This window comes from Ovis canadensis, chromosome 4 (assembly GCF_042477335.2).
Source record: "Ovis canadensis isolate MfBH-ARS-UI-01 breed Bighorn chromosome 4, ARS-UI_OviCan_v2, whole genome shotgun sequence".
NCBI lineage: Eukaryota > Metazoa > Chordata > Mammalia > Artiodactyla > Bovidae > Ovis > Ovis canadensis.
Genome location: NC_091248.1, coordinates 104,061,479 through 104,087,747, shown reverse-complemented (window position 1 = coordinate 104,087,747; position 26,269 = coordinate 104,061,479). Strand labels below are relative to the sequence as shown.

Genomic DNA, 26,269 nt, shown 5'->3' with positions numbered 1-26,269 from the left:
TCCAGTATTCTTGCCTAGACAATCCCAGGGATGGGGGACCTGGTTGGCTGCTGTGTATGGGGTCGCACAGAGTCGGACACGACTGAAGCGAGTTAGCAGCAGCAGCAGTATTTGTGTATATACATTTATGTGTATGTGTATATACCTATTAGGCTTCACAGGTGACTTAATGGTAAAGAATCCACCTGCCAGTACAGGAAATGCAGGAGACATGGGTTTAATTCTCGGGTCAGGAAGATCCCCTGGAGAAGGAAATGGCAACCCACTCCAGTATTCTTGCCTGAAAATATCCCATGGACAAAGGAGCCTAGTGGGATTGTAATGAAAACTGACCTTTTCTAGTCCTGTCGCCACTGCCGAGTTTTCCAGATATGCTGGCATATTGAGTGTAGCATTTTAACAGCATCATCTTTTGGGATTTGAAATAGCTCAGCTGGAACTCCATCACGTCTGCTTGGTTTTTATGTAGTGATACTTCATAAACAAATTCTTTAGAGATGGAATTCGAGACCACCTGACCTGCCTCCTGAGAAATCTGTACGCATGTCAAGGAGCAACAGTTAGAACTGGACATGGAACAACAGAATGGTCCCAAATTGGGAAAGAAGTACATCAAGCCTGTATATTGTCACCCTGCTTATTTAACTTATATGCAGAGTACATCATGCTAAGTGCCAGGCTGAATGAAGCACAAGCTGGAATCAAGATTGCCGGGAGAAATATCAATAACCTCAGATAGGCAGATGACACCACCCTTATGGCAGAAAGTGAAGAAAATCTTAAGAGCCTCTTGATGAAAGTGAAAGAGGAAAATGAAAAAGCTGTCTTAAAACTCAACATTCAGTAAATGAAGATCATGGTATCCAGTCCCATCACTTCATGTCAAATAGATGAGGAAACTGGAGAAACAATGACAGACTTTGTTTTCTTGGGCTCCAAAATCACTGCAGATGGTGACTGCAGTCATGAAATTAAAAGATGCTTGCTCCTTGGAAGAAAAGCTATGACCAACCTCAGTATAGTGCCGTTCAGTTGCTCAGTCATGTCCAACTCTTTGTGACCCCATGGACTGCAGCACACCAGGCTTCCCTGTCCATCACCAACTCCTGGAGTTTGCTTAAACTCATGTCCATAGAGTCGGTGATGCCATCCAACCGTCTCATCCTCTGTCGTCCCCTTCTTCTCCTGCCCTCAATCTTTCCCAGCGTCAGGATCTTTTCAAATGAGTCAGTTCTTCGCATCAGGTGGCCAAAGTATTGGAGTTTCAGCTTCAGCATCAGTCCCATCAATGAATATTCAGGACTCATTTCCTTTAGGATGGACTGGTTGGATCTCCTTGCAGTCCAAGGGACTCTCAAGAGTCTTCTCCAACACCACAGTTCAAAAGCATCAGTTCTTCTGCGCTCAGCTTTCTTTATAGTCCAACTCTCACATCCATACGTAACTACTGGAAAAACCATAGCTTTGACTAGATGAACATTTATTAGCAAAGTAATGTCTCTGCTTTTTAATACTCTATCTAGGTTGGTCATAGCCTTCCTTCCAAGGAGCAAGCGTCTTTTAATTTCATGGCTGCAGTCACCATCTGCAGTGGTGGAGCCCCAAAAAATAAAGTCTGTCACTGTGTCCACTGTTTCCCCATCTATTTGCCATGAAGTGATTGGACCAGATACCATGAAGAGAAGGCCAACCTAGACAGCATATTAAAAAGCAGAGAGATTACTTTGCCGACAATGGTTCATCTGGTCAAGGCTATGGTTTTACCAGTAGCCAGGTATAGATGTGAGAGTTGGACCATAAAGAACTCTGAGTGCTGAAGAACTGATGCTTTTGAACTGTGGTGTTGGAGAAATTCGTGAGAGTCCCTTGGACAGCAAGATCAAACCAATAAATCCTAAAAGAAATCAGTCCTGAATATTCATTGGAGGACTGATGCTGAAGCTGAAGCTCCAATACTTTGGCCACCTGATGCAAAGAACTGACTCACTGGAAAAGACCCTGATGCTGGGAAAGATTGAAGGCAAAAGAAGGGGATGACAGAGGATGAGGTTGTTGGATGGCATCACTGACTTAATGAACATGAGTTTGAGCAAGCTCCAGGAGTTGATGATGGACAGGGAAGCCTAGTGTGCTGCAGTCCATGGGGTCACAAAGAGTTTGACATGACTGAACTACTGAACTGAGCTGAGGAGCCTGGCGGGCTATAGCCCATGAGGTGGCGAAGAGTCCCACACAACTTTAGCGACTAAACATCAACAATAACAACAAATATATATATACTTCTTAAAATCTGTATTCATTGCCCAGTCAACTATTTGTTTGTTAGTTTCTAGCTGCTTTACTTCCAACAGCCCAAGTATTTTTTGATCATACATATCTTAAGAGTTCCCAGTTGTACTGAGTTATTCAAGTACCTAATTATAAAATATTAGCAAATAATTGGTGGTATATTTATATTATTATCTACCCGAATAGATGGCTACTCAAATATAAATTTTAAAAATTTACTCAATCTGTAATTTTTCCTTTACCATTTTGTCTCAGTATTTGCTTGTACACTCTGAGCTTTAAAATCTATGTCATGTTTCTATCCCCTATATTTTTTTTCCCTGCAACCTAACTTCTTCCCTTCTGTGATCTATTTAATGAATATTTATGCTCTTTCTATCTATATCAGTAATAATCATTAAAATTAACATCTGTGACTTGATAGGCACTAAATAAGTGCTGCTGCTGCTGCTAAGTCGCTTCAGTCATGTCCGACTCTGTGCGACCCCATAGACGGCAGCCCACCAGGCCCCTCCGTCCCTGGGATTCTCTAGGCAAGAGCACTGGAGTGGGTTGCCATTTCCTTCTCCAATGCATGAAAGTGAAAAGTGAAAGTGAAGTCACTCAGTCTTGCCCGACTCTTAGCGACCCCATGGACTGCAGCCTACCAGGCTCCTATGTCCATGGGATTTTCCAGGCAAAAGTACTGGAGTGGGTTGCCATTGCCTTCTCCAAATAAGTGCTAACAGTCATTATTTAATCCTAACCGTACTCCTGTGAGGCTGCTATTATTGTTCCCTTTTGCAGAAAGGAAACTGAGGCTTTGAGTAATGGGAATCATATAATTTCCCCAACCTCTGTTACTATTAACTGATGGAAAAGTCAGTGCCATTCAGATGCTGGTGATTGGTTATTTTGTCCATGTTTATTTCTTCATTTTATGTGCTTTAAAATTCTTCATATTTCCTAGCACCTTGATGACAGCATTTTAGCCTAATGTGTGACAATTTGAACCACCCATTATGAGGCCAATTTACTTCAGTTGACAATCACTTAGAGCCAGTATGATTTATAATTATACTTTTTGAAATCTCTTTTCTCCTAAAATGTTTTTCTGATTATTTTCAAATAACAGAAATAGTACATAGGACAGTTATCAAACTAGGTAGCTTTTTCATGCCTTTATGCCCACTTGCTGAGGGAAAGGTAACAGTTGACTATGATTTCTTCAAACCATTCATGTTTATAAAAATATTATATGAACATATATATCTTTTTCCTCTGTTTAAAGTTTTCACAAAAGTGAGACCTTAGTATACTGGTTGCTTTCTTTAATGATAGATCATAGACCTCTTTCTGGGCTAATTCATATAACTCAAACTCATTCTTTTAATAGCTACATTATATTTTACATCAATCTAACATAATGAATTCAGCCATTTTCTATTTGATAGACAGTCAGGTGGTTTTCAGTTTCTTACTCTTATAAATAATGTTTTAATAAACATCCTTGAACAATTGTACATTCAAGCTTATTTTTTCTCTAAAATAAACTCATAAAGGTGGGGTTGAAGGATCACAGAGTAAACACATGTTATTTTCATAGATGACACCAGGTTATATGCCAGAATGTCATAGGATTCAAATGCAAATAGCATGCCCCTTCCTTATACTGTCAGTGGTATTGCTTTAACAATATGTGTACTTTTTTCAGTTTGGCAGGTTTTAGGTATATTTAGTTTCCCTGAGTACTTGGAAACTTAAAAAATCTTCTATTTATCGACCCATTTTACTTCTTTGAATTGTCTACTCTTACTCTTTACCTGATTTTCTGTTGGGCTTTCTATCTTTTTTCTTATCAGTTTGTAGGAGACTGTTTTAATACAATTTTGCACATCTTTTCTCTTATTTTCTTATTATTTGTTTACTAATCAGGCTTTTGCATTGTTTCACTTCATGCAGAATGGCAAATATTAAGTAATCAGATTCTTTGAAATTATAGTTTGCCAGCTTAAGGTGTCCATGCAGGTTCTCTTACCATGGGCCTTTGCCATTTATTAGTGGTGTTGAAGAAGAACAAGTAATCCATATGTTTGTATATGATGTTTCATATAATAAATTATAAAAATGTAACATACTATTATATGTAATAGAATGTGGTAAACTCATGTAAGTGCAAAATGTGAATACTCTTTTTTAAGTCTTAAATTCTTCATTTTAGGAAGCATTGTTAAAATGTATTGCTGTAATCACTATTTTTGCTCTTTTGTTTAAGTAAAATTATATTTTATGGCATTCATCAAGTCATCCTATTAAATTTAGTAAATTTATTATTTTATCCACCTATCCCTTATTTCCATCACAGTGTACTTTTTCAACATAAGAAAAACTTTCAAACATATAGGAAAGTTGAAACAGTTGTTCAGTTAGCGTTCATATTCCCACCATCAGTTTCTCCAGTTAACCTTTTACTCTCTTTGCTGTGTCTTTTATCTTTTTTAATCCATCAATTCATTTTAGTTTTTGATGCATTTCAAAGTAATTTGCAGATGTAAGTACACCTCCTAAATACTTCAGTGAATGAACATCATTATCTACAGTTCAGTATTAGTTTAGAATTTTAAACAAGAAATTTAAAATGTTTAGATTTTAAATTCCTTGCCATTTTCACTTAATTGATGGAATCCACCTGTCTGTTTCTATAATAAAGCCTATGCAATTTTGATTAAGATTGCATTGAATCTACAAATCAATTGGGAAGAATATCAGTTATTAACAATATTGAACTTTCCGTTCCATGAACAAGTGACATGAATCTATAAACAGATTTCTCCATTGACTTAGCTTTTCTTCAGTTTCTCTCAGTAACGTTTTATAGTTTTCAGTGCCACGTTGAGCTTTTAATGGATTTTAAAATATAATTCTCTCCTTTTTCCAAATAGGCTCTGGATCAGTGTCACTATATGAAGTTGAAAGATGTCAACAGCTATCAGCTACAAGTAAGACCATTTTCATCTTTGAAATTGAGACACAATAATGAGCATAATGAAGTCTGTCTTTATATTTATCAAGGAACTCATCACTGGGATTCCCTTGTGGCTCAGATGATAAAGAATCCACCTGCAATGCGGGAGACCTGGGTTCGATATCTGGGTTGGGAAGATCCCCTGGAGAAGGGAACGGCTACCCACTCCAGTATTCTGGCCTGGAGAATTCCATAGACTATATAGTCCAGGGGATCGCAAAGAGTTAGACACAACTGAGCAACTTTCACTTAGCACTATCTAATATTGAGAGCATATATCCATGAGAACAAAAACATACATACCCATATTTATCTTTTATTCCTCTACCTCATCCTAACTGGCATAGGTGTAAACATATATGCATATGTGCCTCAGCTCTGTTGATAAAAGGGAATGGAAACAATGACATCCAGTAGCAGTGAGCACACCTGGTGTTCAGATCTTCAGAGAAGGCAATGGCACCTCACTCCAGTACTCTTGCCTGGAAAATCCCATGGACATAGGAGCCTGGTGGGCTGCAGTCCATGGGGTCGCGAAGAGTCGGACACGACTGAGCGACTTCACTTTCACTTTTCACTTTCATGCATTGGAGAAGGAAATGGCAACCCACTCCAGTGCTCTTGCCTGGAGAATCCCAGGGACAGAGCAGCCTGATGGGCTGCCGTCTATGGGGTCACACAGAGTCGGACACAACTGAAGCGACTTAGCAGCAGCAGGAGCAGCAGTGTGCAGATCTTAGTTTATAAATAATATCCCCAACCAAGGCTTCTTGGGGAAATAACATATTCCAAAATTGGGAAGGAGAATTGCAAGATGATTCTGGAATATCTTATTGTGCCATAAAGTAGAGAAGTCCTCAGGTTAATGGTGGCAGGTGTCAAATCTGGTACAATTTAAGTGTCAAAATTAAAATTACTAGTGATGGAATAGTACTGCTTGAGTAAAGTAGGAATCTATTAGTCCATATGGAGAGTAAAGAAAGAAAACAAATAAATGAGGTTTAATAGAAAATTGTTATTTCAAATAGAATGGCAGCTGATAAACATAAAATAAGTAATCAAGTTAGGGAAAAAAGTCACCATTTTTAATCATGATAGTGATCATTTATTAAGTTGCCAATCATTGGTGGATCCTAAGCTAGCAGGATTCTAAGCATTTGATGAAATTGGGATATTTATATTTTATCAAATGCTTTTTTATTAATTATGGAGGGGGGAATAATAAGGTTATAGTGGAGAAACCTACTGACCCCCTTAATGAGCTGAGCAGTTGCACGTCCGCAGGAGTGAAAACACTGACACCATGTGCTCTTCGTATGCTCCGAGAGGGCCACAGTATCGCTTATATGGTAGTACTCCTACCAAAATGCACGACCGATATCTGATCGTGATAAAAACCAGACACACCCAAATAAACAGCCTCAGATTCTCAGTATATCAACATCTTGAAAGACGAAGAAAAGCTTAGGAACTATTCTACACTGAAGGACTCCAAATAGTTCAGGATTAGATCCTGGACCTGAAATTAAAATGCTAAATAGGAGCATTATGGGGCTAGTTGGAGAAATTTGAACATCTGTTGATTCAGTGATAATCATTGGTAAGTGTTTTGATGTTGAAAATAGCATTATAATATATTAATGAAATTTCATGTGCTTGTAAAATACACACTGAAGTAGTTGGGGGTAAAGGGGTATAATGTTTGGAAATTACTATCAAATGATTCATATATATATATATAAATATGTGAATATATGTATATGTGAACCATGTATCTGTAAGATTTATATATATACATATATATATATGGAGAGACAGAGAAAATGACAGAGATGATGTGGTAAAATGTTACCAAAGTTGACAGTTAATACAACTTAGATTTTATCGTATATTTTTTTCATGGAGATTCTTGTCATGAATATATTGATATCCTTATAGATTTATCTAACTTCATCCAAAAATTCTTCATAGTACTTACAGGTCATCAATATTTGGAGAAAACCCCACTGTGTGCTATTTTGAAACAAAACACTCCTCAACAATATCGTATCCGAGCAAAACTGAGATCATATAAGCCCAGAAAACTCTTTCAGTCTGTCAAACTTTATTGTCCTAAGTGTCATTTACTGTAAGTATTTTCTGTAATAAAACCAAAGTTTTCATTTCATAAAATTCGTGTATATATATTTTCTTATGTATAAGTTTAAGTCATGGAAGTGAATCAGTTATGGTTTGAACCTATTGTGTTTTGAAAGAATGGTAATCTTTTTAAGAGAAAACACTAATTCCTTAAAGGTAAATCCTTTTGATATTTCTTCATAGTAGTAAACAAAGTAGGTGCTATTTTTAGATCTGAAATTCAATTTAGTAGCTCTGATACATGCAGACAAGTAACAGACAATGAAAATATTTAAGCAGACTTTCTCATTTGTAACAAAAAAATATTGAAAGTAAACCATTATTAACTAATCTTAAATAGATAAGATTTCTGGTTAGTTGAAATTCCTAATTGTTACCTTGTTGGAAATATTTCTGTCCTGCTTAATAACTACAATACAGTGAACATAATTTAAATTTTTGTTAATAATTGAGGATTTCTCAGTTTCTGAAAATCTTTATGCTAAGCATCAATTTTTATATAAATGAGTAAATATATAGGACATTAGAATATATATGTACTTATTATTGGCTCAAGACATATTTTGAAAATTATTTTTAATCCCTCTTCCTCTATGTATGCAATTTGACTATCTTCCCTCTATGTATGTAACAAACACATGTATATACTTCATCATCGGGACATGTTGTTTGTGTGTGTGCTCTGCACTAATGTACATATGGTTTCCCCTCTGAAATGTAAGTATAGTACTGTTTGTGGAGATTTTTAACCATCAGATCTCCTTCTGTAAAACAAGGGATTGTTTTCTATCTATTTGGGCTTCAGATGAGGAAAACATTTCGGAAAGGTTAAGAGGTTTGGGGCTTTCCTGGCAGTCCAGTGGTTAAGAATCCGCCTTGTAATGCAAGGGACACGGGTTCGACCCCTGGCCCGGGAGGTAGCCGCATGCCTCAGGGCAGCTAGGCCTGTGTACCACAACTTCTGAGCCTATACTCTGGAGCCCACAAGCCCCAACTGCTGAGCCCATGTACAACTACAGAAGCCTGTGCACCTTAGAGCCTGTGTTCCTCAGCAAGAGAAGCGACCTCAGTGAGAAGCCCATAGTGAAGTGAATGTTGCTCAGTTGTGTCCGACGCTTTGTGACCCCATGGACTATACAGTCCATGGAATTCTGCAGGCCAGAATACTGGAGTGGGTATCCGTTCCCTTCTCCAGGGGATCTTCCTAACTCAGGGATCAAACCCAGGTGGATTCTCCTGCATTGCAGGTGGATTCTTTACCAGGTGAGCCACGAGGGAATCTCCTGAGAAGCCCACGCACTCCAACAAAGAGTAGCCCCCACTCGCCACAACTAGAGAAAGCCCATGTGCAGCAACAAAGACCAATCATAGCTGTAAAATTAGATAAATATTAAAGACAACACAAAAAAGTAGAACGTTTAGTAAGGTTAAGAGATTTTACCTAAAGTTACACACTTGATTGGTGATGGAACAGTAAAGGAGATAGACCTTTTGATTCCAGATTATGCAATTTCTACTATATCATATTTTGCCATATGATTTTATAAAATTATATTCTAGATTAAAAGGAATCAAAATAAATACTGGTCTATAAAATAGGTACCCTATGAAAGTGAAATTACTTAAATGGTTAAGTGAATATTTAGCTGGAGTGAAGATAGGGTTCCTACTGGGAGGTTTAGCATTCCTTACAGAGAACAATTTGGTGAAGAAATAATTATACATAATCTTGGTATCACAGAGCCAGGCAAGGAAATTGGTGGTTATTAATGTAATTATGATATGGATCTAATTAACCATGAAATGTCATCCAATATCTTTCTATTGAATGAGTCCTTTAATCTGCAGAGTGAATTATCTCAATATTTTAAAATAAGTAGATGGTTCATAAGCATATAAACATTCTTTTAATTGGATAATTTGTTAAATTTGACTTTCTAAGCTTATACCAGTTATTTTTGTGTTATTCCATTGTTGATGATTTTAGGCAAGAAGTGCCACATGAGATGGATTTGGATAAGATTTTGCAAGAGGGTACAAGCAAAACCCCAGATACCAAGCTACAAAATACATCCTTATATAATTCGAAGGTCTGGACCACTAAAGATCAAGGAGGACGAAAAGTAGCTATTCATTTTGTGAAAAATAATGGTATTCTTCCACTTTCAAATGACTGTCTAATTTTGATAGAAGGTATGATGTTTTTACCATTTTATTAACATACAGCTTTTTCTTCTGCCTTTCTCTGATTAATTATTGCTAAATTTATTTTAGGGGCAACCTTGAACATATAAAATCAAACTATTGTTGCTTTAAATTTCATATAACATAATATCTGTAACAATTAGATTCAACTATATACATACACATATACATATCTAAGTTTAGTTGAATGACATTTTGAAATTATACATTAAACTTAAGTGTTTGCATTTGTTCATCTTGTTAGAGTCCCACATGCAATCTTAATGAGATCCAGTATGATTTTTGAGCTGAATAATAATCAAGAAGCTGTTTATTATATATAGTTGCTGTTGACTTGGCCTCTGGATGTCACTCTTGTTTCATAAAAATGAAAGTCATCTGTTGACAGCTAAACCAAGGAAGGAATCCTTGACTCAAGTAAAGATAACTTGACATACAGTATTTTAAAAGAATGAAGCTTTAAGTCAAATTTGTTTTTGCATTTCTTTTATACTTTTGTCTTATTTTTATCTAATATTTATATAACAATACATAATAAAAGAAGACTGCCTCTAATTTGCAGTAGAGAAAACTTTAGTTTCATTTTGTAAATGAACTGATCTTTATTACAATGGATTATGATCATTTTTATTACTGATGTTTTTCTGTATATAAAAGTAATTCATAATCTTTTAAAAAATAATTATATATATATGTGAATACATATGTGTATAAACATTGGTGGTGTTTTCATGAACATTTTTTGTTTTAATATATTATGCATATAGGAAACTATTCTAATTAATTTCTATATCTTAACTGATTTAATAATCCTATGAAGTTGGTACTATTATAAGCTATTTTATACATGAGAAAACAACCACAGTATAGTGGTTCCCAGTATAGTGACTAGTGAAACTGAGTTACTTCCTGTTTTTTGACATAGTAACTCTGTGATAAACTGTACCTCCCCCTGGATGAAGTGTAATTATGGGGGCACAAAGAATTAAGTAAATGTTACCCAGTTTCTTTCTAGGAAAGTTAGCATAGTGTACATATGCCTTAGTACCATATGAAATTATCTGTTCCCCTACCCTCATCATTATGATATACTAGAGCTTGAAAAAACTTTTCCATTTTTATGAGTGAAATGTGACAACTTACTTCCTTAACAGTATTTTTACCTGTACCAGAAGATAGACATAAAAACAAAGACATACACACACACACACAAATGGAGTAAGACTATTTATATGCCCTAAAAATAAAATAAAGCCATGATTCTATCAGACTATATTAGAACTGTCCTTGTAGAGCCAACTAAGAGGATGTCAAATACGCCTTCGGGTCCTTTTGTGCTTTGCTGCCTCCCACAGAATTCTGTTCTTAGCCAAGTTGGCCTTGAGGGTCCAAAGGAAGTTTAACAGAGAAGTCCCCGTAGCTCCTGCTTCTATCTCTAATTACCAGTTATCCCTCAAATTTTCAATCTCATCTCCTACATCAATTCCCATCCCACCCTGTAGGCGTACTGAACTGGTGATACATCTTAAACCTAGTGTATTTCTCTGTACCTCTTTGCCATTCCATTGCTGTTTTCCTGGGAAATTCTGCTCTAATACTTCTTCAGAAGTAAATGCAGCAATTCTCCTTATTCAGCAATTCATATATAATATTTAATGAACACCTACATGCATCAGGCATTTTTCTGATTTATCAGGCAGATTTGAGTCATTCTTATTACATACCATATGAACTTCTAGTAGGGCATTTTCTTCTTATATTTGTGCCTTATCTGTCTGTTTATAGATTTGTTGTCTTTATTAGAATGTAAAACTTCCCTGAGGTCAGAATACATGTAATTTTAATCTATGTAACTTCAACACCTAGAGTAGTAAACCTAATGTGTAATTGACTTTGTTTGCAACCCTATGGACTGTTGCCAGCCAGGCTATTTTTATTTTATCATATTTCTGAGTATTAAAACCTCCAGGCCTAGGCTATTACAAATCTGAGAAAAGAGGTATGGGAGCCGGGCAAGTTAAAATGCCACAAAGCTTGCTGTTCTCACAAAGATTTATCCACTATTTTTGAATGACACTCCTTAAATTGTTGCAAACCTTTGGTTGATTTCTGTGCTTAGTCACTCAGTCGTGTCTGACTCTTTGTGACCCCATGGACTATAGCTGCCAGACTCCTCTGTGGTTGGAATTCTCCAGGCAAGAATACTGGAGTGGATTGCCATGCACTCCTCCTGGAGATCTTCCCAACCCAGGGATCGAACCCAGGTCTCCCACATTGCAGGCAGTTTCTTTACTTTAATTCTAGAGTTCTGAAAAAGTTGAATTTGATCATTTTTGCCAAAGTTCTTTTTTGCTATTATAGAGATGTGTATTTTTGAATGTTCTTAACTCCATTATGCCAGAAATACTTCCCCCTCACAATTGAATTTCAACACTATAAATTATACACAAATTTTTAGGAAATACACAAAACTATTTTTATAAATCATGTTCTCTTTCCCTGGAGAGGAAGAATTATCAGTCTAAGTAAAAGTGTACCAGAAAAGATACTGGTAGGTTTGAGTAATCAGAGATAAGGCTGCCTTCTAATAATGGTATGCCATTGAACATTCTATTTCTTCTCAGCCAACCTGATGGTTTTAGTGCCCTTCTGTCATAACATTTGAGTGTGATGATTTTTCATAGGAAAAATGAAGAAACACTATACAGGAATTTCAATTACTTGAACTGTTCACATTTATATTTAAATTAAATGTTAAACTGAAAAGAACTGTGAACTTCCAGATGTTCAAGTTGGTTTTAGAAAAGGCAGAGGAACCAGAGATCAAATTGCCAACATCCGCTGGATCATCAAAAAAGCAAGAGAATTCCAGAAAAACATCTATTTCAGCTTTATTGACTATACCAAAGCCATTGATTGTGAGGATCACAATAAACTGTGGAAAATTCTGAAAGAGATGGGATACAAGACAACCTGACCTGCCTCCTAAAGGAGATCAGTCCTGGGTGTTCATTGGAAGGACTGGTGTTGAAGCTGAAACTCCATTACTTTGGCCATCTGATGCAAAGAGCTGACTCATTTGAAAAGACCCTGATGCTGGGAAAGATTGAGGGCAGGAAGAGAAGGGGACGACAGAGGATGAGATGATTGGATGGACTCAATGGACATGGATTTGGGTAGACTCGAGCAGTTGGTGATGGATAGGGAGGCCTGGTGTGCTGTGGTTCATGGGGTTGCAAAGAGTTGGACATGACTGAGCAACTGAACTGAACTGACCTGCCTCTTGAGAAATCTGCATGCAGGTCAAGAAGCAACAGTTAGAACTGAACATGGAACAACAGACTGGTTCTAAATAGGGAAAGGAGTCTGTCCAGGCTATATCTTGTCACCCTGCTTATTTAACTTACATGCAGAGTACATCATGAGAAATGCTGGGCTGGATGAAGCACAGGCTGGAATCAAGATTGCTGGGAGAAATATCAATAGCCTCAGATATGCAGATGACACCACCCTCATGGCAGAAAGTGAAGAAGAATTAAAGAGCCTCTTGATGAAAGTGAAAGAGCAGAGTGAAAAAGTTGGCTTAAAGCTCAACATTCAGAAAACTAAGATCATGGCATCTGGTCCCATCACTTCATGACAAGTAGATGGGGAAACAGTGGCAGACTTTACTATTGGGGGCTCCAAAATCACTACATATGGTGATTACAGCCATGAAATTAAAAGATGCTTGCTCCTTGGCAGGAAAGTTATAACCAACCTAGACAGCATAATAAAAAGCAGAGACATTACTTCGCCAGCAAAGGTCCATCTAGTCAAAGCTGTGGTTTTTCTAGTAGTCATGTATGGATGTGAGAGTTGGACTGTGAAGAAGGCTGAGTGCCGAAGAATTGATGCTTTTGAACTGTGGTGTTGGAGAAGACTCTTGAGAGTCCCTTGGACTGCAAGGAGATCCAACCAGTCCATCCTAAAGGAGATCATCCCTGAGTCTTCATTGGAAGGACTGATGCTGAAGCTGAAACTCCAATACTTTGGCCACCTGATGCGAAGAACTGACTCATTTGAAAAGACCCTGTTGCTGGGACAGATTGAGGGCAGGAGGAGAAGGGGATGACAGAGGATGAGATGGTTGGATGGCATCACCAACTCAGTGGACATGAGTTTGAGTAAACTCCGGAGTTGGTGATGGACAGGGAGGCCTGGCGTGCTGCAGTCTATGGCGTCCCAAAGAGACACGACTGAGCGAGTGAACTGAACTGAAAACTGAAAAGATTCATTTCAAACTCAAGACTAAATTTGCCTAGACATTAGTAGTATATAGCAGACTTAATAATGGGAATCCCCTCATTTTTCCATTCTCAAATTTATTCTTTTTAGGTCATTCGAACCAAAGTGTTCCAGGCTTAAAGAGCAATTTGTATAAATTTTAAAAGATGGTAGTTCATATTTCACAAACCTTTTATTTTGCTCATATCTCACCATTTTTTCTCAGTGGTTTCTTTAATCAATGAATAGGATCCTAAGTTTACAAATTGCTATTTTTAACAATAAGTGTATAAGCGTGTTAAATTCATGGCATTTGTTGTCTTTTTCTGTCCATCCTGTTAGTCTTTTACTGCCTTTAAGACGTTGCATGGTAAATACCCCAGTCTGTCTACTTTATATTTGTACTATTTGAAGGGTTTGTTTGTTCCCTTTTAATAGGAGGTACACTCAGTGAAATCTGCAAACTCTCAGACAAGTTTCATAGTGTAATTCCTGTAAGATCTGGCCATGAAGACCTGGAAGTCCTTGACCTTTCAGCTCCATTTCTTATACAAGGAAAAATACATCACTATGGGTATGTTTTCAATAATGGGAACTTTTAATTGTATTTATTTGTTTATTATTTTATCCCAGTTGTTACTGTATTTAGTGGATAGTGATTGAGTACCAGTTTATAGGTGATAGATTTTTTTTGGTATATGTCTCTTCTTTGAATAGCATGTATATTGAGTGTCTGTACTCTGCTAGGTTTAAGGCTGCCCTAAAGGCTAATATTAATTTGCTTTCTAAAAATTTAGATGCTTGTTACAGAGAAAGTTCAGAGCTGCATCCTAGTAAAAGTTAAGTAATTGAATTCCAGAATTTCTGTGCCACAAAGTTATAAATGAGTTGCCAGTGAGAAAGTAGAAGTTATCAAATTACATTAGGAGCTACTTACTAGGTTTGGAAAGAGGCAGTGTAGATAACATCTGTGTTTCCACCTGATCAAACAGTCAAAGGGTTCTGCTTTGTGAAACCTTGGGTTATAGAATATTTTCTGCTTTATTGGAAAATACCAGATTGTCTTTCCAGTGATTATGGTCCAGTCGTGCAGTGTGCGTGCTAAGTTGTTTCAGTTGTATCTGACCATTTGTGACTCTGTGGACTATAGCCTTCCAGATTTCTCTGTCTATGGAATTCTCCAGGCAAGGGTACTGGAGTGGATTGCCATGTGGTTGAATCAGCAATGTGTAAAAATTTGTTTACCTCGGATTCTCTTTGGCACCTAGCTCTTGGTATTAGTCCGAATTATGATTTTGTTAGACTGATGAGCATCGAGTAGTATCTGCTGTTTTTGTGAGTTTAAATATTTCTCATGTTTATTGGCTGTTTAGGTTTTCTCTTCTGTGAATTCCATATACACATTTTTCACTTGTTTTTCCTATTGAATTATTGGTCACTGTTTTGGTTCTTGTGTGTGTTTGTGCCATGTGTTTGACTCTGTGACCCCCATGGACTGTAGCCTGCCAGGCTCCTCTGTCCATAGGGATTCTCCAGGTAAGAATACTAGAGTAGGTTGCCATGCCCTCCTCCAGAGGATCTTCCCAGTCCAGGGATCGAACCCATGTCTCCCGCATTGCAGGCAGATTCTGTACTGTCTGAGCCATCAGGGAAGTCCTGTGTGTGTTTAGCCGATTGTAATAATTCTACAAAGAGATGTAGAAAGAATTTTTGTAAACTTTTGTATGCAGTTACATGCATCTCATCAAACTTCTAGTCCGCCCTATACTTTTTTAACTCTATGGTTCTTTTTATTTTATAGATGTTTCCAATATTAATATAGTCGTATTTACCAAAATGTTTGACAAGACCTTAAAGTTTTTATAAAACTTTACTTAGATTTCTGATTATGTTACTTTTTTAGTAAACTGAAACTACTGCTTCAGTTTTTTAGCAGTTGCACATCTTTTAAGAATTTGTTTGTCCTTGAATCTATTTTAGTAATGAAAGTTTTCTAAAATAGTATTTTATTTGTTTTTCAGGTTTAAATTTATTGACATAAAATTATTCATAGTGCTTAAGTCTTCTTTTTATCTCTTCTTGAATTCACTTCATATTATTTGCAACTTTTTAACCCTTGGCCTTTTTTGCCAAAGCAACTAGCTTTTGTTTTTGTTGATGGTCTGTATTTTGTTTATTATTCTTCTTTACTTCTTTCCTTTACTTTCTGTAGGTTTCCTTAGTACTCCATTCATGTAATGTTTTAAATTGAATGTTTGCCTCACTTAATTCACTGTTTTTTAGTATACAATTAAATATTTATATTGAATTCTGTAATTTTCCCCTGAGAAAGTAGCCATAGCTTTAACCAAAGGTTTAATAGATACTGTTTTTCTTGTCATTTCTAAATGTTTCACAATTTCCATTATTATTTCTTTGGCCCATGAATTATTTCACTCTGTATTTAAAATTTTTCACACACTCATTTTATGTGCTGCATTCTTATTTATATTTTAGTTAATTACTTTTTAACCAAATAGCTTGATGTATTTCATAATGATCCATCTTTGCTTTATCAAGGAATATGTTTGTTCATAATTTGTACATACTACATAGATTTTTAAAAGAATGTGTATTTTCTAATAGTTGTGTTTAATGTTTAATAGTGTTTAGTTATGTCCATTAGACAAGCTTATTAATTGTATTCAAACCTTCTTTCCTTTGTGATTTTAACTATATAGTACCTTCTTAGAGGCTATGGTTAATGTCCTCTGTGATTGTGGGTTTGTGGCGTTTTATTCTGTCAGTGTGTACTTTATATGTTTTGAGTCTTTTTTGTTTGTTCATTCAGGTTCAGCATTTCATCTTCTTGATGAATTCAGTGTACTGTATATCCTTATGTAATAACTTCATCTATTATGATTTTTTGCTGTAATGTTTTTTTTTCATATTCTTATAACTATATCAGCTTTTTTTGGTTGGTAATTGCATGGTGTATCTTATTCTCATCCCATTGCTTTTATATTTCTTTGTTGTTACATTTTAGTAGGTCTCATAAATAAATGCCAATAGATTTTAGTTGTTTTTTTGTAGATGATTTTAAAATAAGTTAATTACTAAAACATCTAGGTTTTATTTCTACATTATATTTCATGTTGTTTTACACTTGGTGGTGGTGGTGGTAGTTTAGTTGCTAAGTTGTGTCCAACTCTTGCGACTCCATAGACTGTAGCCCACCAGGCTCCTCTGTCCATGAGATTCTCCAGGCAAGAATACTGGAGTGGGTTGCTGTTTCCTTCTCCACACTTACCATAATATTGTTTCCCTTCTCACCCTTTTTTGTTATTACTTTATTTTTTTTCTCCAGTCATCTGTTGGATTAATTTATAAAAATGTTCTTATTTTTCTCCTTTTTCCTCTTTCATTACTTTGGAAGTAATGAATTCTCTAATTTGTGCTTGTTACTCTTTAATTTTTAATTTGTATAGTTACTTTATCAATCTCTAAAGTTTAGTATTACAGCCATTTTTGAAGGTAACTCACCCAGTTAGCTTTTTCTGTTAAAGAAGATGCTTTGGTGTATTTGAAGAGTTGAAGGAGATAATATGTAATGTAGTTACCCTCTGTTCCTCCCTAGAATGCAAATGAAAAGTATTCTGCATGAACCTTTTAAATGTTAATTTTATATTTTTATCCAAGTTTATTTTCTTATCAACACCTCCTAAATATTAATATATATAATAAAAAGTCATTTCAGTTCAGTTCAGTTCAGTCGCTCAGTCATATCCAACTCTTTGTGACCCCATGAATCGCAATATGCCAGGCCTCCCTGTCCATCACCAGCTCCTGGAGTTCACTCAAACTCATGTCCATCGAGTCGGTGATGCCATTCAGCCATCTCAGCCTCTGTTGTCCCCTTCTCCTGCCCCCAATCCCTCCCAACATCAGGGTTTATCTATAAGTTTATATATAAGTAAAGTAAAATATCTGTACTAGATAATGTACAATGTAAGTGTATTATGTGATTTTAGATTGATTTATATTACAAAGAATAAATATAGTATTGTACATGCATGCTCAGTTGCTCAGTCTTGTCCATCTCTGCAACTCCATGGACTGTAGCCCATCAAGCTCCTCTGTCCATTGAATTATCCTGGCAAGAATACTGGAGTGGGTTAGCATTTCCTCCAGAAGATCTTCCTAGTCCAGGGATTGAACCCACATCTCCTTCTTTGAAGGCAGATTCTTTACCACTCTGCCACCTAGGAAACCCCTAACTAACATTAAGCATCATAAACTATGATTCTCTAAATATGTCCTACTACTAACTTCTTTAGTTAGAGTAACTTTCTCCTATTGGCTATATTTATAAATTTAAGGTCTTGGGTATTACATATTGTTCTCAGAGCCATAAATCAAAAGAGTCTTTAGAGTCTTTCACTTTATCAAATAAGGAAATTAGCCAAATTAATTAACAGCCTGCACCTGGAACCTTTCTCATTGTCAGCTTAGCAATGTATATTCTGACTGTACTCTCTTTTTGGATTGCTTCTATTGTAAGAAGTTTATTTTTTTAATAATTGTTTGTAATATATACATTAAAATACAGAAATTGCAGTGCTCTTTTTTTTAATAATATACTTTTTAAATTGTGTGTGCTTGCACAGCAAAGATTTAGAATAATTAAATGAGTTATAATAATTACTTATAATAAATTATTTTTTCTTTTATTGATTTCAGATGTAAACACTGCTCTAATTTGAGACCAATAAAAAATCTAAATTCCCTGGTTAATAAAACATCGTGGATTCCTTCTTCTGTGGCAGAAGGTTAGATAAATTTCTGTGTCCTATAATTGTAACTGTCTTTGTATAGGATAGTCTCACTCATAATATTTCAGTATTTGTGGATATTTTTAAATCAGAGCAAAGGTTATGCTAAAGTTTAGTTTTTCTTAAGCAGAACCATTCACAGTGATCATAATAAAAATTTAAATATTTAAAAAACCTGAAAATGTACTTTTAAGAATCTGCCAGTATTTTTCATTTACTACATTTTAATTTTCAGTAATTTAGTATTAATCATAAATACAACTTGTGAAAAATCTCTGCAGTTTATGGTATCTTGGGTTTGGAAAGAATTTTAGAGCTAGCTATTACAACTTTTTACCTAATACAAGTCTTTACTGGAATAATAAGAGTCTTTTTATATCACATCATTAACTGTGGTCATCCAGCCTTGGCTTAAAACTCCCCAGCGACTGGGGACCCATTTACATTGCTAAGTCACTTGAGTCATGTATGACTCTGAGCGACCCCACGGACAGCAGCCCACCAGGCTCCTCTGTCCACGGGATTTACATTGTAAGGTAACAAATCTCTTACTTTTTAGATGCAGTACTTAACAGTGGGGCAAAACCTGCTTACCTGCAATTTCAACATGGGCCACATTCTGTCTACTATTAACAGAATTAGAGTCCATGTGTTCCCTCGTATAAAATCAATAGACTGTGCCTTTGAAGGTAATCTGTCAAGTATTCATTAAGTCCTTATTTCTCCAAGCAGGTGCCCACACTTCCTTTGGTACTTTCCCATGTTTCTTATTGCTTTATTTCTCCTCTTCAATAAGCATTCCATTTTACCGATCTTCTTCTCAAAGTTTGGTACTCAAAGCTAGAAACAGGGCTGCAGATGTTGGCCAATTTGGAATATGGAGAAAACCTTTATTCCCTAAAATTGGACAGTGCTCCTGCTTGCCTGAAAATTTTACTGTGTAGATATTGGTTTATATTCTTGGTTTTGTTTTCTTTCTCTTTTAATCTAGCTATATGATACCACTAATTCATGTTTTGTTTGTGGTCCAGTTAAAGTCCAGGTTAACTTTTGCATGAGTTTCTTGCTGTGTACTTCAAGCTTGATCTCGTCATCCTGTACTTAACGTAGTTCTTTGTTTGCTTATCGGTCCCTTAGAGTAGGTTTTATGTTCATCCTTCTTGGTTTTAGCCCACAGTCTATTGAGGACTTGAATCTTTAAAATCAGTTCCTCTATATTAACGATTTCTCTCATGTCTCTATGCCCTAATTTATTTTTCTTACTTGCCCCCTTTATTAGTCATATTTGAATATGAATTCCACAGACGGAAGACAATATTCCATTATATAAGCATTTTGAATGTCTTTCATTTATAGACACAAAATAAGATATTCATCTTAACCTATACATTTTCATATGATTTAGTATCACTTTAATTTCTTCCTTTTTCCTCATCTTAACCAAATTATGAAATCTCAGATTCTGGCATCATTCAACCAGATGCTGTCTTTTAAAAAATAAGTGATCTCTGTGCTTAAAATCCAAAGGATAGAGACAGGTTACAAAATCCTAACCATTGAACTGTATGCTGTTTGTTGTAAGAACATTCTGGCACTTAAATTTTCTCTTTCATAAGCTAACATGCATTGAATTGCCTTTCTTGAATTCACTTTTATATTTTCTGTGAAGAGTAACTCATTTTAAAGATAATGCTATATCAACATTTAGTTTTTTAAAAAGGTACTGGGACTTCTCTGATGGTCCAGTGGTTAAGAATCCACCTGCCAATACAAGGACATGGGTTCCATCCCTCGTCTGGGAAGATCCCACATGCCGCAGAGCAGCTAAGCCCCGGCATCCCGGTTACTGAGCCCACACTCTCTAGAGCCTGTGCTTCGCAACAGGAGAAGCCACCACGTGAGAAGCCCCTGCAGTGCAATGGAGAGTACCCCCTGCTTGCCACTCACAACTGGAAAAGCTCTCATGCAGCAAGGAAGACCCAGTGCAGCCAAAACATAAATTTTTGAAAATAAATTTAACAAAAAAAGATACTGTTGCTCTTGAGTCATTGTCTCTATATAGGTGTAGTGTAATATTCCAAAATTACCCTTCTGAAATAGCTCAACATATTAGTATTAGGGAACAAAAAGGAGTGCCTTTTTTAATTTTTTTTTGGTCTCTTGAATTATTTTAGTAAACAAGATTAACAGGAACATAATATCACAAAACAACTTTTTTCTTCACTTTTATTAAAAGGCATAGTGGGACTTCTTGGTGGTCCAGTGGTTGTGAGACTCCATGCTTTTACTGGAGGGAGCACAGTGTGGTCAAAGAAAAAAGACATAGATTCATATGGTTTCAACTTTTTTCCTCCATTAGCACTGGGCATTGTTCCCCTCCGACAAGTGTTTGTGATGACATTTACTCTTGACGATGGAACGGGAGTATTGGAAGCTTACCTCATGGATTCTGTAAGTAACAGAGGTAGTGAAGATATTTCTAAAATAGTACTTTTTTGAATTTTAATATATTTATTCACGCCTACCTTATTACTGAGAACATGTAAGGCAACTCAGAAGAATAAATAAAACACAAGCACATAAATCTTAAATTATGTATGTATTTACTCTCTCTTGATTTGACACTGTAGTCTTAATATGTGAATAGTGAGAAACTGAAAAAGAAGAATTTAAGGAAAGACTCCTCCATACCATGCCAAAGTTATACTCCAAGAACAGAAGGCAGAGGCGTGGACATACCCTCAGGCAATATCTATTAGCATTTCACTGGGCTTTTTAAGTCTCCAACATTTCATATTAGAAAGAATGAAATTACTTTTATGGGAAGATCCTTTGTATTATGTGAAGCTTGGTAGCTATCCACAAGACCACCTTCATTTCTAACAATTTCAAGTTGAGGGGTTCCCGAGACCAAGACCCTTACCTCTGACACCAATCAAAAGTACAGATGTCTCCACGACCACTCTTTTACTAGAAAGACTCACAGAACTTACTGTGTGCCGTTATGCTCACTGTTAACAATTTATTATGGCTAAAGGGTATAGGTTAAAATCATCAAGGGAAGAGGTGCATAAATGAATCCAGGAAAGTTTCAAACATGGAGCTTCCATTTGTTCTCTTCCTGTGGAGTCGTGGACAGTGTTACTTTCCTGGTAATGATGTGTAGCAGTACACATGAGGTGTTGCCAACCAGGGAAGCCCAAAGGAGCCATAGTGTCCAGTTTTTTATTGGAACTTCATCAGGTAGTCATTATTGGCTGCCCATGTGACTTATCTCAGTCTTCAGCCCCTCCAGTGGTCAAGTTAAAACCACATACTCCAAACTCTCCACCCTAAATCGCAGTGTTAGAGTGACCCAAGTTCCCCAGGCAAATGCAGACACGCCTGTGAGGCATGATGTCCCAAGGTTTTAGAGATTACCTCTCAGAAACTGAGGGCAAAGGCCAGTGAGGTTAAATTTTTTACTACACACATTGGGAAAAAAATCTGGGATAAAGAGGAGGACAGCTTTTCTTCTGCCTAAGCAGTTTATCCATTTATTAAATAGTTAATGAGCACCTGCACTATGCCAAGTGCTTTTCTTTGTGATAGGAATGTGGCAATGAGTGAAGCAAGCAAACTCCTTTCCCTCCTGGATCTTACAAATAGTAGAGGAGAAAAAGTTAAACAAATAAATATATAGTATATATTATACTGTTTTAAACTTGGCACTTAGTCATTGTACGTGCTTAGTCTGTCTGCTGTCAAGAGAATAGTAAACTTCACTGTGCTCTGCTTATTACTTTTATCATATGTCAAGACAATTTAACTTGATTTTATATGTATCTCAAAGCTGTCTTTAAAGTAATGAATTAGATTTTAGAGTTTAGCACTCTAGTTTATGAATTCTATGATATAAATAGGGTGAAATAGTATAGATGGTTTTAATTAGATAATATTCAAATATTTTCACATTGATTATAATTTCTGATCATTTCCTTGTTTCTTCATGTTTTTCTTAAGGAAAATTTCTTCCAGATTCCAGCATCAGAAGTCTTAAACAATGATAATCTTCAGCACAGTATGGAAATGATCATGGATATGTTTTGTCCTCCTGGAGCAAAAATTGGTAGGCAGTAATACTTATTAATGCCATTCATTCTCTCTTGAAATAATACTTAGCTTATGGCTAATCTCTGGACTTTTAGAGGTAAAAAAAGTTTTAAAATTTGAATCCAAATAAATTTATAAAGTAGTTATTGATGATACTGTATGACCTACCTACTGATGAAGACTGTAGCAAGGATAAGACAGTTATGAATCATAATTCCTGAAATGAATAAAAGATTTTTTATATATTTTGAAATGTATCAGGAGGAGGCAGTTTTGATTGCAAACACATTTGATAAGCTGCTTGTGCATACAAACAGTTGAAATTAAGCCAACGGACGAAATTTTGACAAACATTTCCTGTAAAAAACTCACTTAGCCAGTTCACTGATAAATTGTTCATTCAATATTAACTAATTTCAGATTTTATAAGTTTTTAGTTTGCTAAATATTTTGCTAGCTTTTGTTGTTTTCTGTGTAATATTTGATTCATCAGCCAGTCTTCAAGTCAGATTGCCTTGATTACACCTACTTCTTTTGTGGCCATTATTTCTCTTTGCCTTAAATGTGCAGATCTAAATCATTTTAAGGCAATTTGACTTCTTCTAACAATTTTTCATCAGTAACAGATTTTACCAGCAGCAAATTTAGCTGTTGTCAGTTTAACTTTTATAGTTTGTCTCAAATCAGGTTTTATTTTCCCCTAGTCAGTCTTTGCATTTTATAACAATTCCAAAGAGAGTTTTTGTATATCCATAACTAAGTCTAACTTACATACTTTTATTTGATGTCAGTTTTCATTTTTATTGGCTGTTTGGATTCTTTTGGATAAATATTTGAAAGTAAAACAGTCATATCAAAAAGCATAGATGTGATAGGCTTTTGATACATACCACCAGATGGCTTTTCAAGAGTATTTTCCATCTTCATGGTTCTACCGACAGTATGGGAGAAGCCTGTCTTGCTTGACCCTTGCCAATAATTAGGATTATATTAAGTGTCTTTCAAATTCAAACTTGAAGAAATATTACCAGACTGTTCTAGAAGCTATATATAGATTCACTGTGGTCATGACCAAAGCTTGGAAATGGCACCTGTGGCTGCCATATTGCCTGGACAGAGTACCTGGTACCTGACAGGGCTTTCAGCTAGACAGATGTAAAGGTGAGCTGGTTTTCTTCTCAGTCAGCCAAGAAAAACAAAACGGGGTAGATCAGTAAGCACTCAGCAGGAAAAAAAAGAAAGAAAAGTCCCCACCAGGGACTTCCCTGGTGGTCCAGTGGTTGAGAATCTTCCTTCCAGTGCAGGAGACAAGCGTTCAATCCCCGGCTCAGGAAGATCCCACATGCCACGAGGCAGCTAAGCCTGTGTGCTTGTAACTGCTGAGCCTGCACTTCAGAGGCTCCTGTGGCTCAACTGCTGAAGCCCATGTGCTCTAGAGCCTGTGCTCTGCAACAGGAGAAGCCACCACAATGAGAAGCCCATGCACTGCAAAGAAGAGTAGCTCCCTCTCTCTGTAACTAGAGAAGCAAGCCCAAGTACAGCAAAGACCCAGCACAGCCAAAAAATAAAATTTAAAAAAGTTGGGAATGACTTAGATTACTACCTATGATATCAAATATTTTGAAAACCCTACATTGTGACTTTTTCATGTTATTCGGGAAAAATTCAAATTAGTCAGAATTGCTGCAAAACAGTAACATGAAGCCACTGTGTATTTGAAAGAACAGATGATGTTAAATTTGGTGAGTGTATTTATTTACTTCTCAAGCTAAATTAAATATGTTAATTTTACTAGTTAAGTGTTACGCTTAGATACATATTTCAGAGTTATTTGTTTAGTTTTAATGATTCACTATCACTTCATTTTTTGATTTGTAGATGCATATCCATGGCTGGAATTCTTCATCAGGTCATATAATGTCACAAGTGGAAAGGAGCAGCAGATATGCTATCAGATTTTTGATACTACAATTGCAGATGATGTTATCTAATTTTGACATTCAGCTTAGAGCATATGAAATATTGTAATTTTAGAAAACATTACCATTTTCTATGAGATTGCTATAAAACACATGAAACATCTAATTCTATAGTTTATTTTCCATTTTAGCCAGTTTTTTTGTTTGTTTGTTTGTTTTGACCAATAGGCATTGTGTTATCTTAATGCCCTCTTGTAAGTTCAAAATGTTCCTATTGCTCAGAATCTCCAATATGATATCTGTGAGAGGTATAAAAGAGAGACATCAAATAAATAAGGACTGTGTTTTCACTTACTCTTGACTCTTCTTCTTTCAGAGAAGCTATTTTGCTACCTTGCCCTAACAGTTGGAGTAGGAAATGGCAACCCACTCCAGTATTCTTGCCTGCGAAATTCTGTGGACAAAGGAGCTTGGGGGACTGCAGTCCATGGGGTCACAAAGAGTTGGACCCAACTGAGCTGCTGAGCATGAGCACCCTAAAAATCCTCCCCCTGTTGGTTTTTCCATGTGTCACCCACTGATTTCTCTGCCATGCACCATCCCTGGTTGAACTGCTTTTTCTGAAGAAAAAACATCAGCATTACATCAGCCATGTGGATGATTTTAGCAAGCCTGTTGACTTAGGAAATGTCCTCACCTTAAACCTTCAACTTTTACTGAATGCAAGGACTTGATTTGTTTCATTTTTGTGCAAAGGGATCTGCTTAAGCAAGTACTCCTTGAAGAAGTGCTTTTCTGCGTGAGGTGCAGTGTGCTTGAAAGAGTGATTCGCTTTAAGTGAAAGTAGTGGAATTGCTTTCCTCAGGTGCTGACTTTGACCTGTTGAGGATAACTCTATTTTTTTAGACTCATGTGCTTTGATTGCTTGTTTCTCTAGATGATACTAGAAGTTATTCCATTTCTTCTCAATCTAATCAAGTGGTCAAATTTGCAGTGTTCGTGGTTTACCTGTATTAACCTTTTTGTTAGGATCTTATGTAAAATATACTTCTATTTCAGGTTGAACATTAGGAGAAAAATTAACTCAGTATGGTAGTCTGCTTTTTACCTGATGATATTTGTTAAATTTAAAATCATGAGTATTCAGTTTTATACAAATACTTGTATATATTTGTATATATGTAAAAATTTGTGTATGTTATTTGCTGACAACTGAAAGATACAGATCTGCCTAGCTCAGTATTAATAAAGAACAGATAAGTATATAATTTCAACTGTTTTTATTTATTTGCCCTATGTTGAGCTGAGGCATGATTGGAAGTGAAGAGTCAAAGCAAATGTATCAATATAACAGATATTTAGGACTGTCCATGCACCAAGTACCATACTAAGTAAGTACTTAATTTGTATTTTGGGCTTCTCTGATGGCTCAGATGGCAAAGAATCTGCCTGCAATGCAGAAGATCCAGGTTTGATCGCTGGGTCAGGAAGATCTCCCAGAGAAGGGAATGGCTGCTCACTTTAGTATTCTTGCCTGGAGAATG

At 36.1% G+C, this 26,269-nt stretch overlaps 1 protein-coding gene across 14 annotated transcripts in view; it reads left to right on the top strand.

Moving 5' to 3' along the window:
- Window positions 1-25,993, top strand: part of POT1 (protection of telomeres 1) — a 96,108-nt gene extending 70,115 nt beyond the window's left edge. For all 14 annotated transcript variants that reach the window (XM_069588298.1, XM_069588301.1, XM_069588299.1 and 11 more), the window contains 8 exons: window positions 5,211-5,267; window positions 7,265-7,421; window positions 9,420-9,625; window positions 14,342-14,477; window positions 18,623-18,711; window positions 21,074-21,165; window positions 22,717-22,822; window positions 24,685-25,993. In XM_069588298.1, coding sequence (XP_069444399.1) covers window positions 5,211-5,267; window positions 7,265-7,421; window positions 9,420-9,625; window positions 14,342-14,477; window positions 18,623-18,711; window positions 21,074-21,165; window positions 22,717-22,822; window positions 24,685-24,797 — 956 coding nt within the window. In that variant the 3' untranslated portion in view covers window positions 24,798-25,993. The remainder of the gene's footprint in view (window positions 1-5,210; window positions 5,268-7,264; window positions 7,422-9,419; window positions 9,626-14,341; window positions 14,478-18,622; window positions 18,712-21,073; window positions 21,166-22,716; window positions 22,823-24,684) is intronic.
- Window positions 25,994-26,269: the final 276 nt, after the last annotated feature.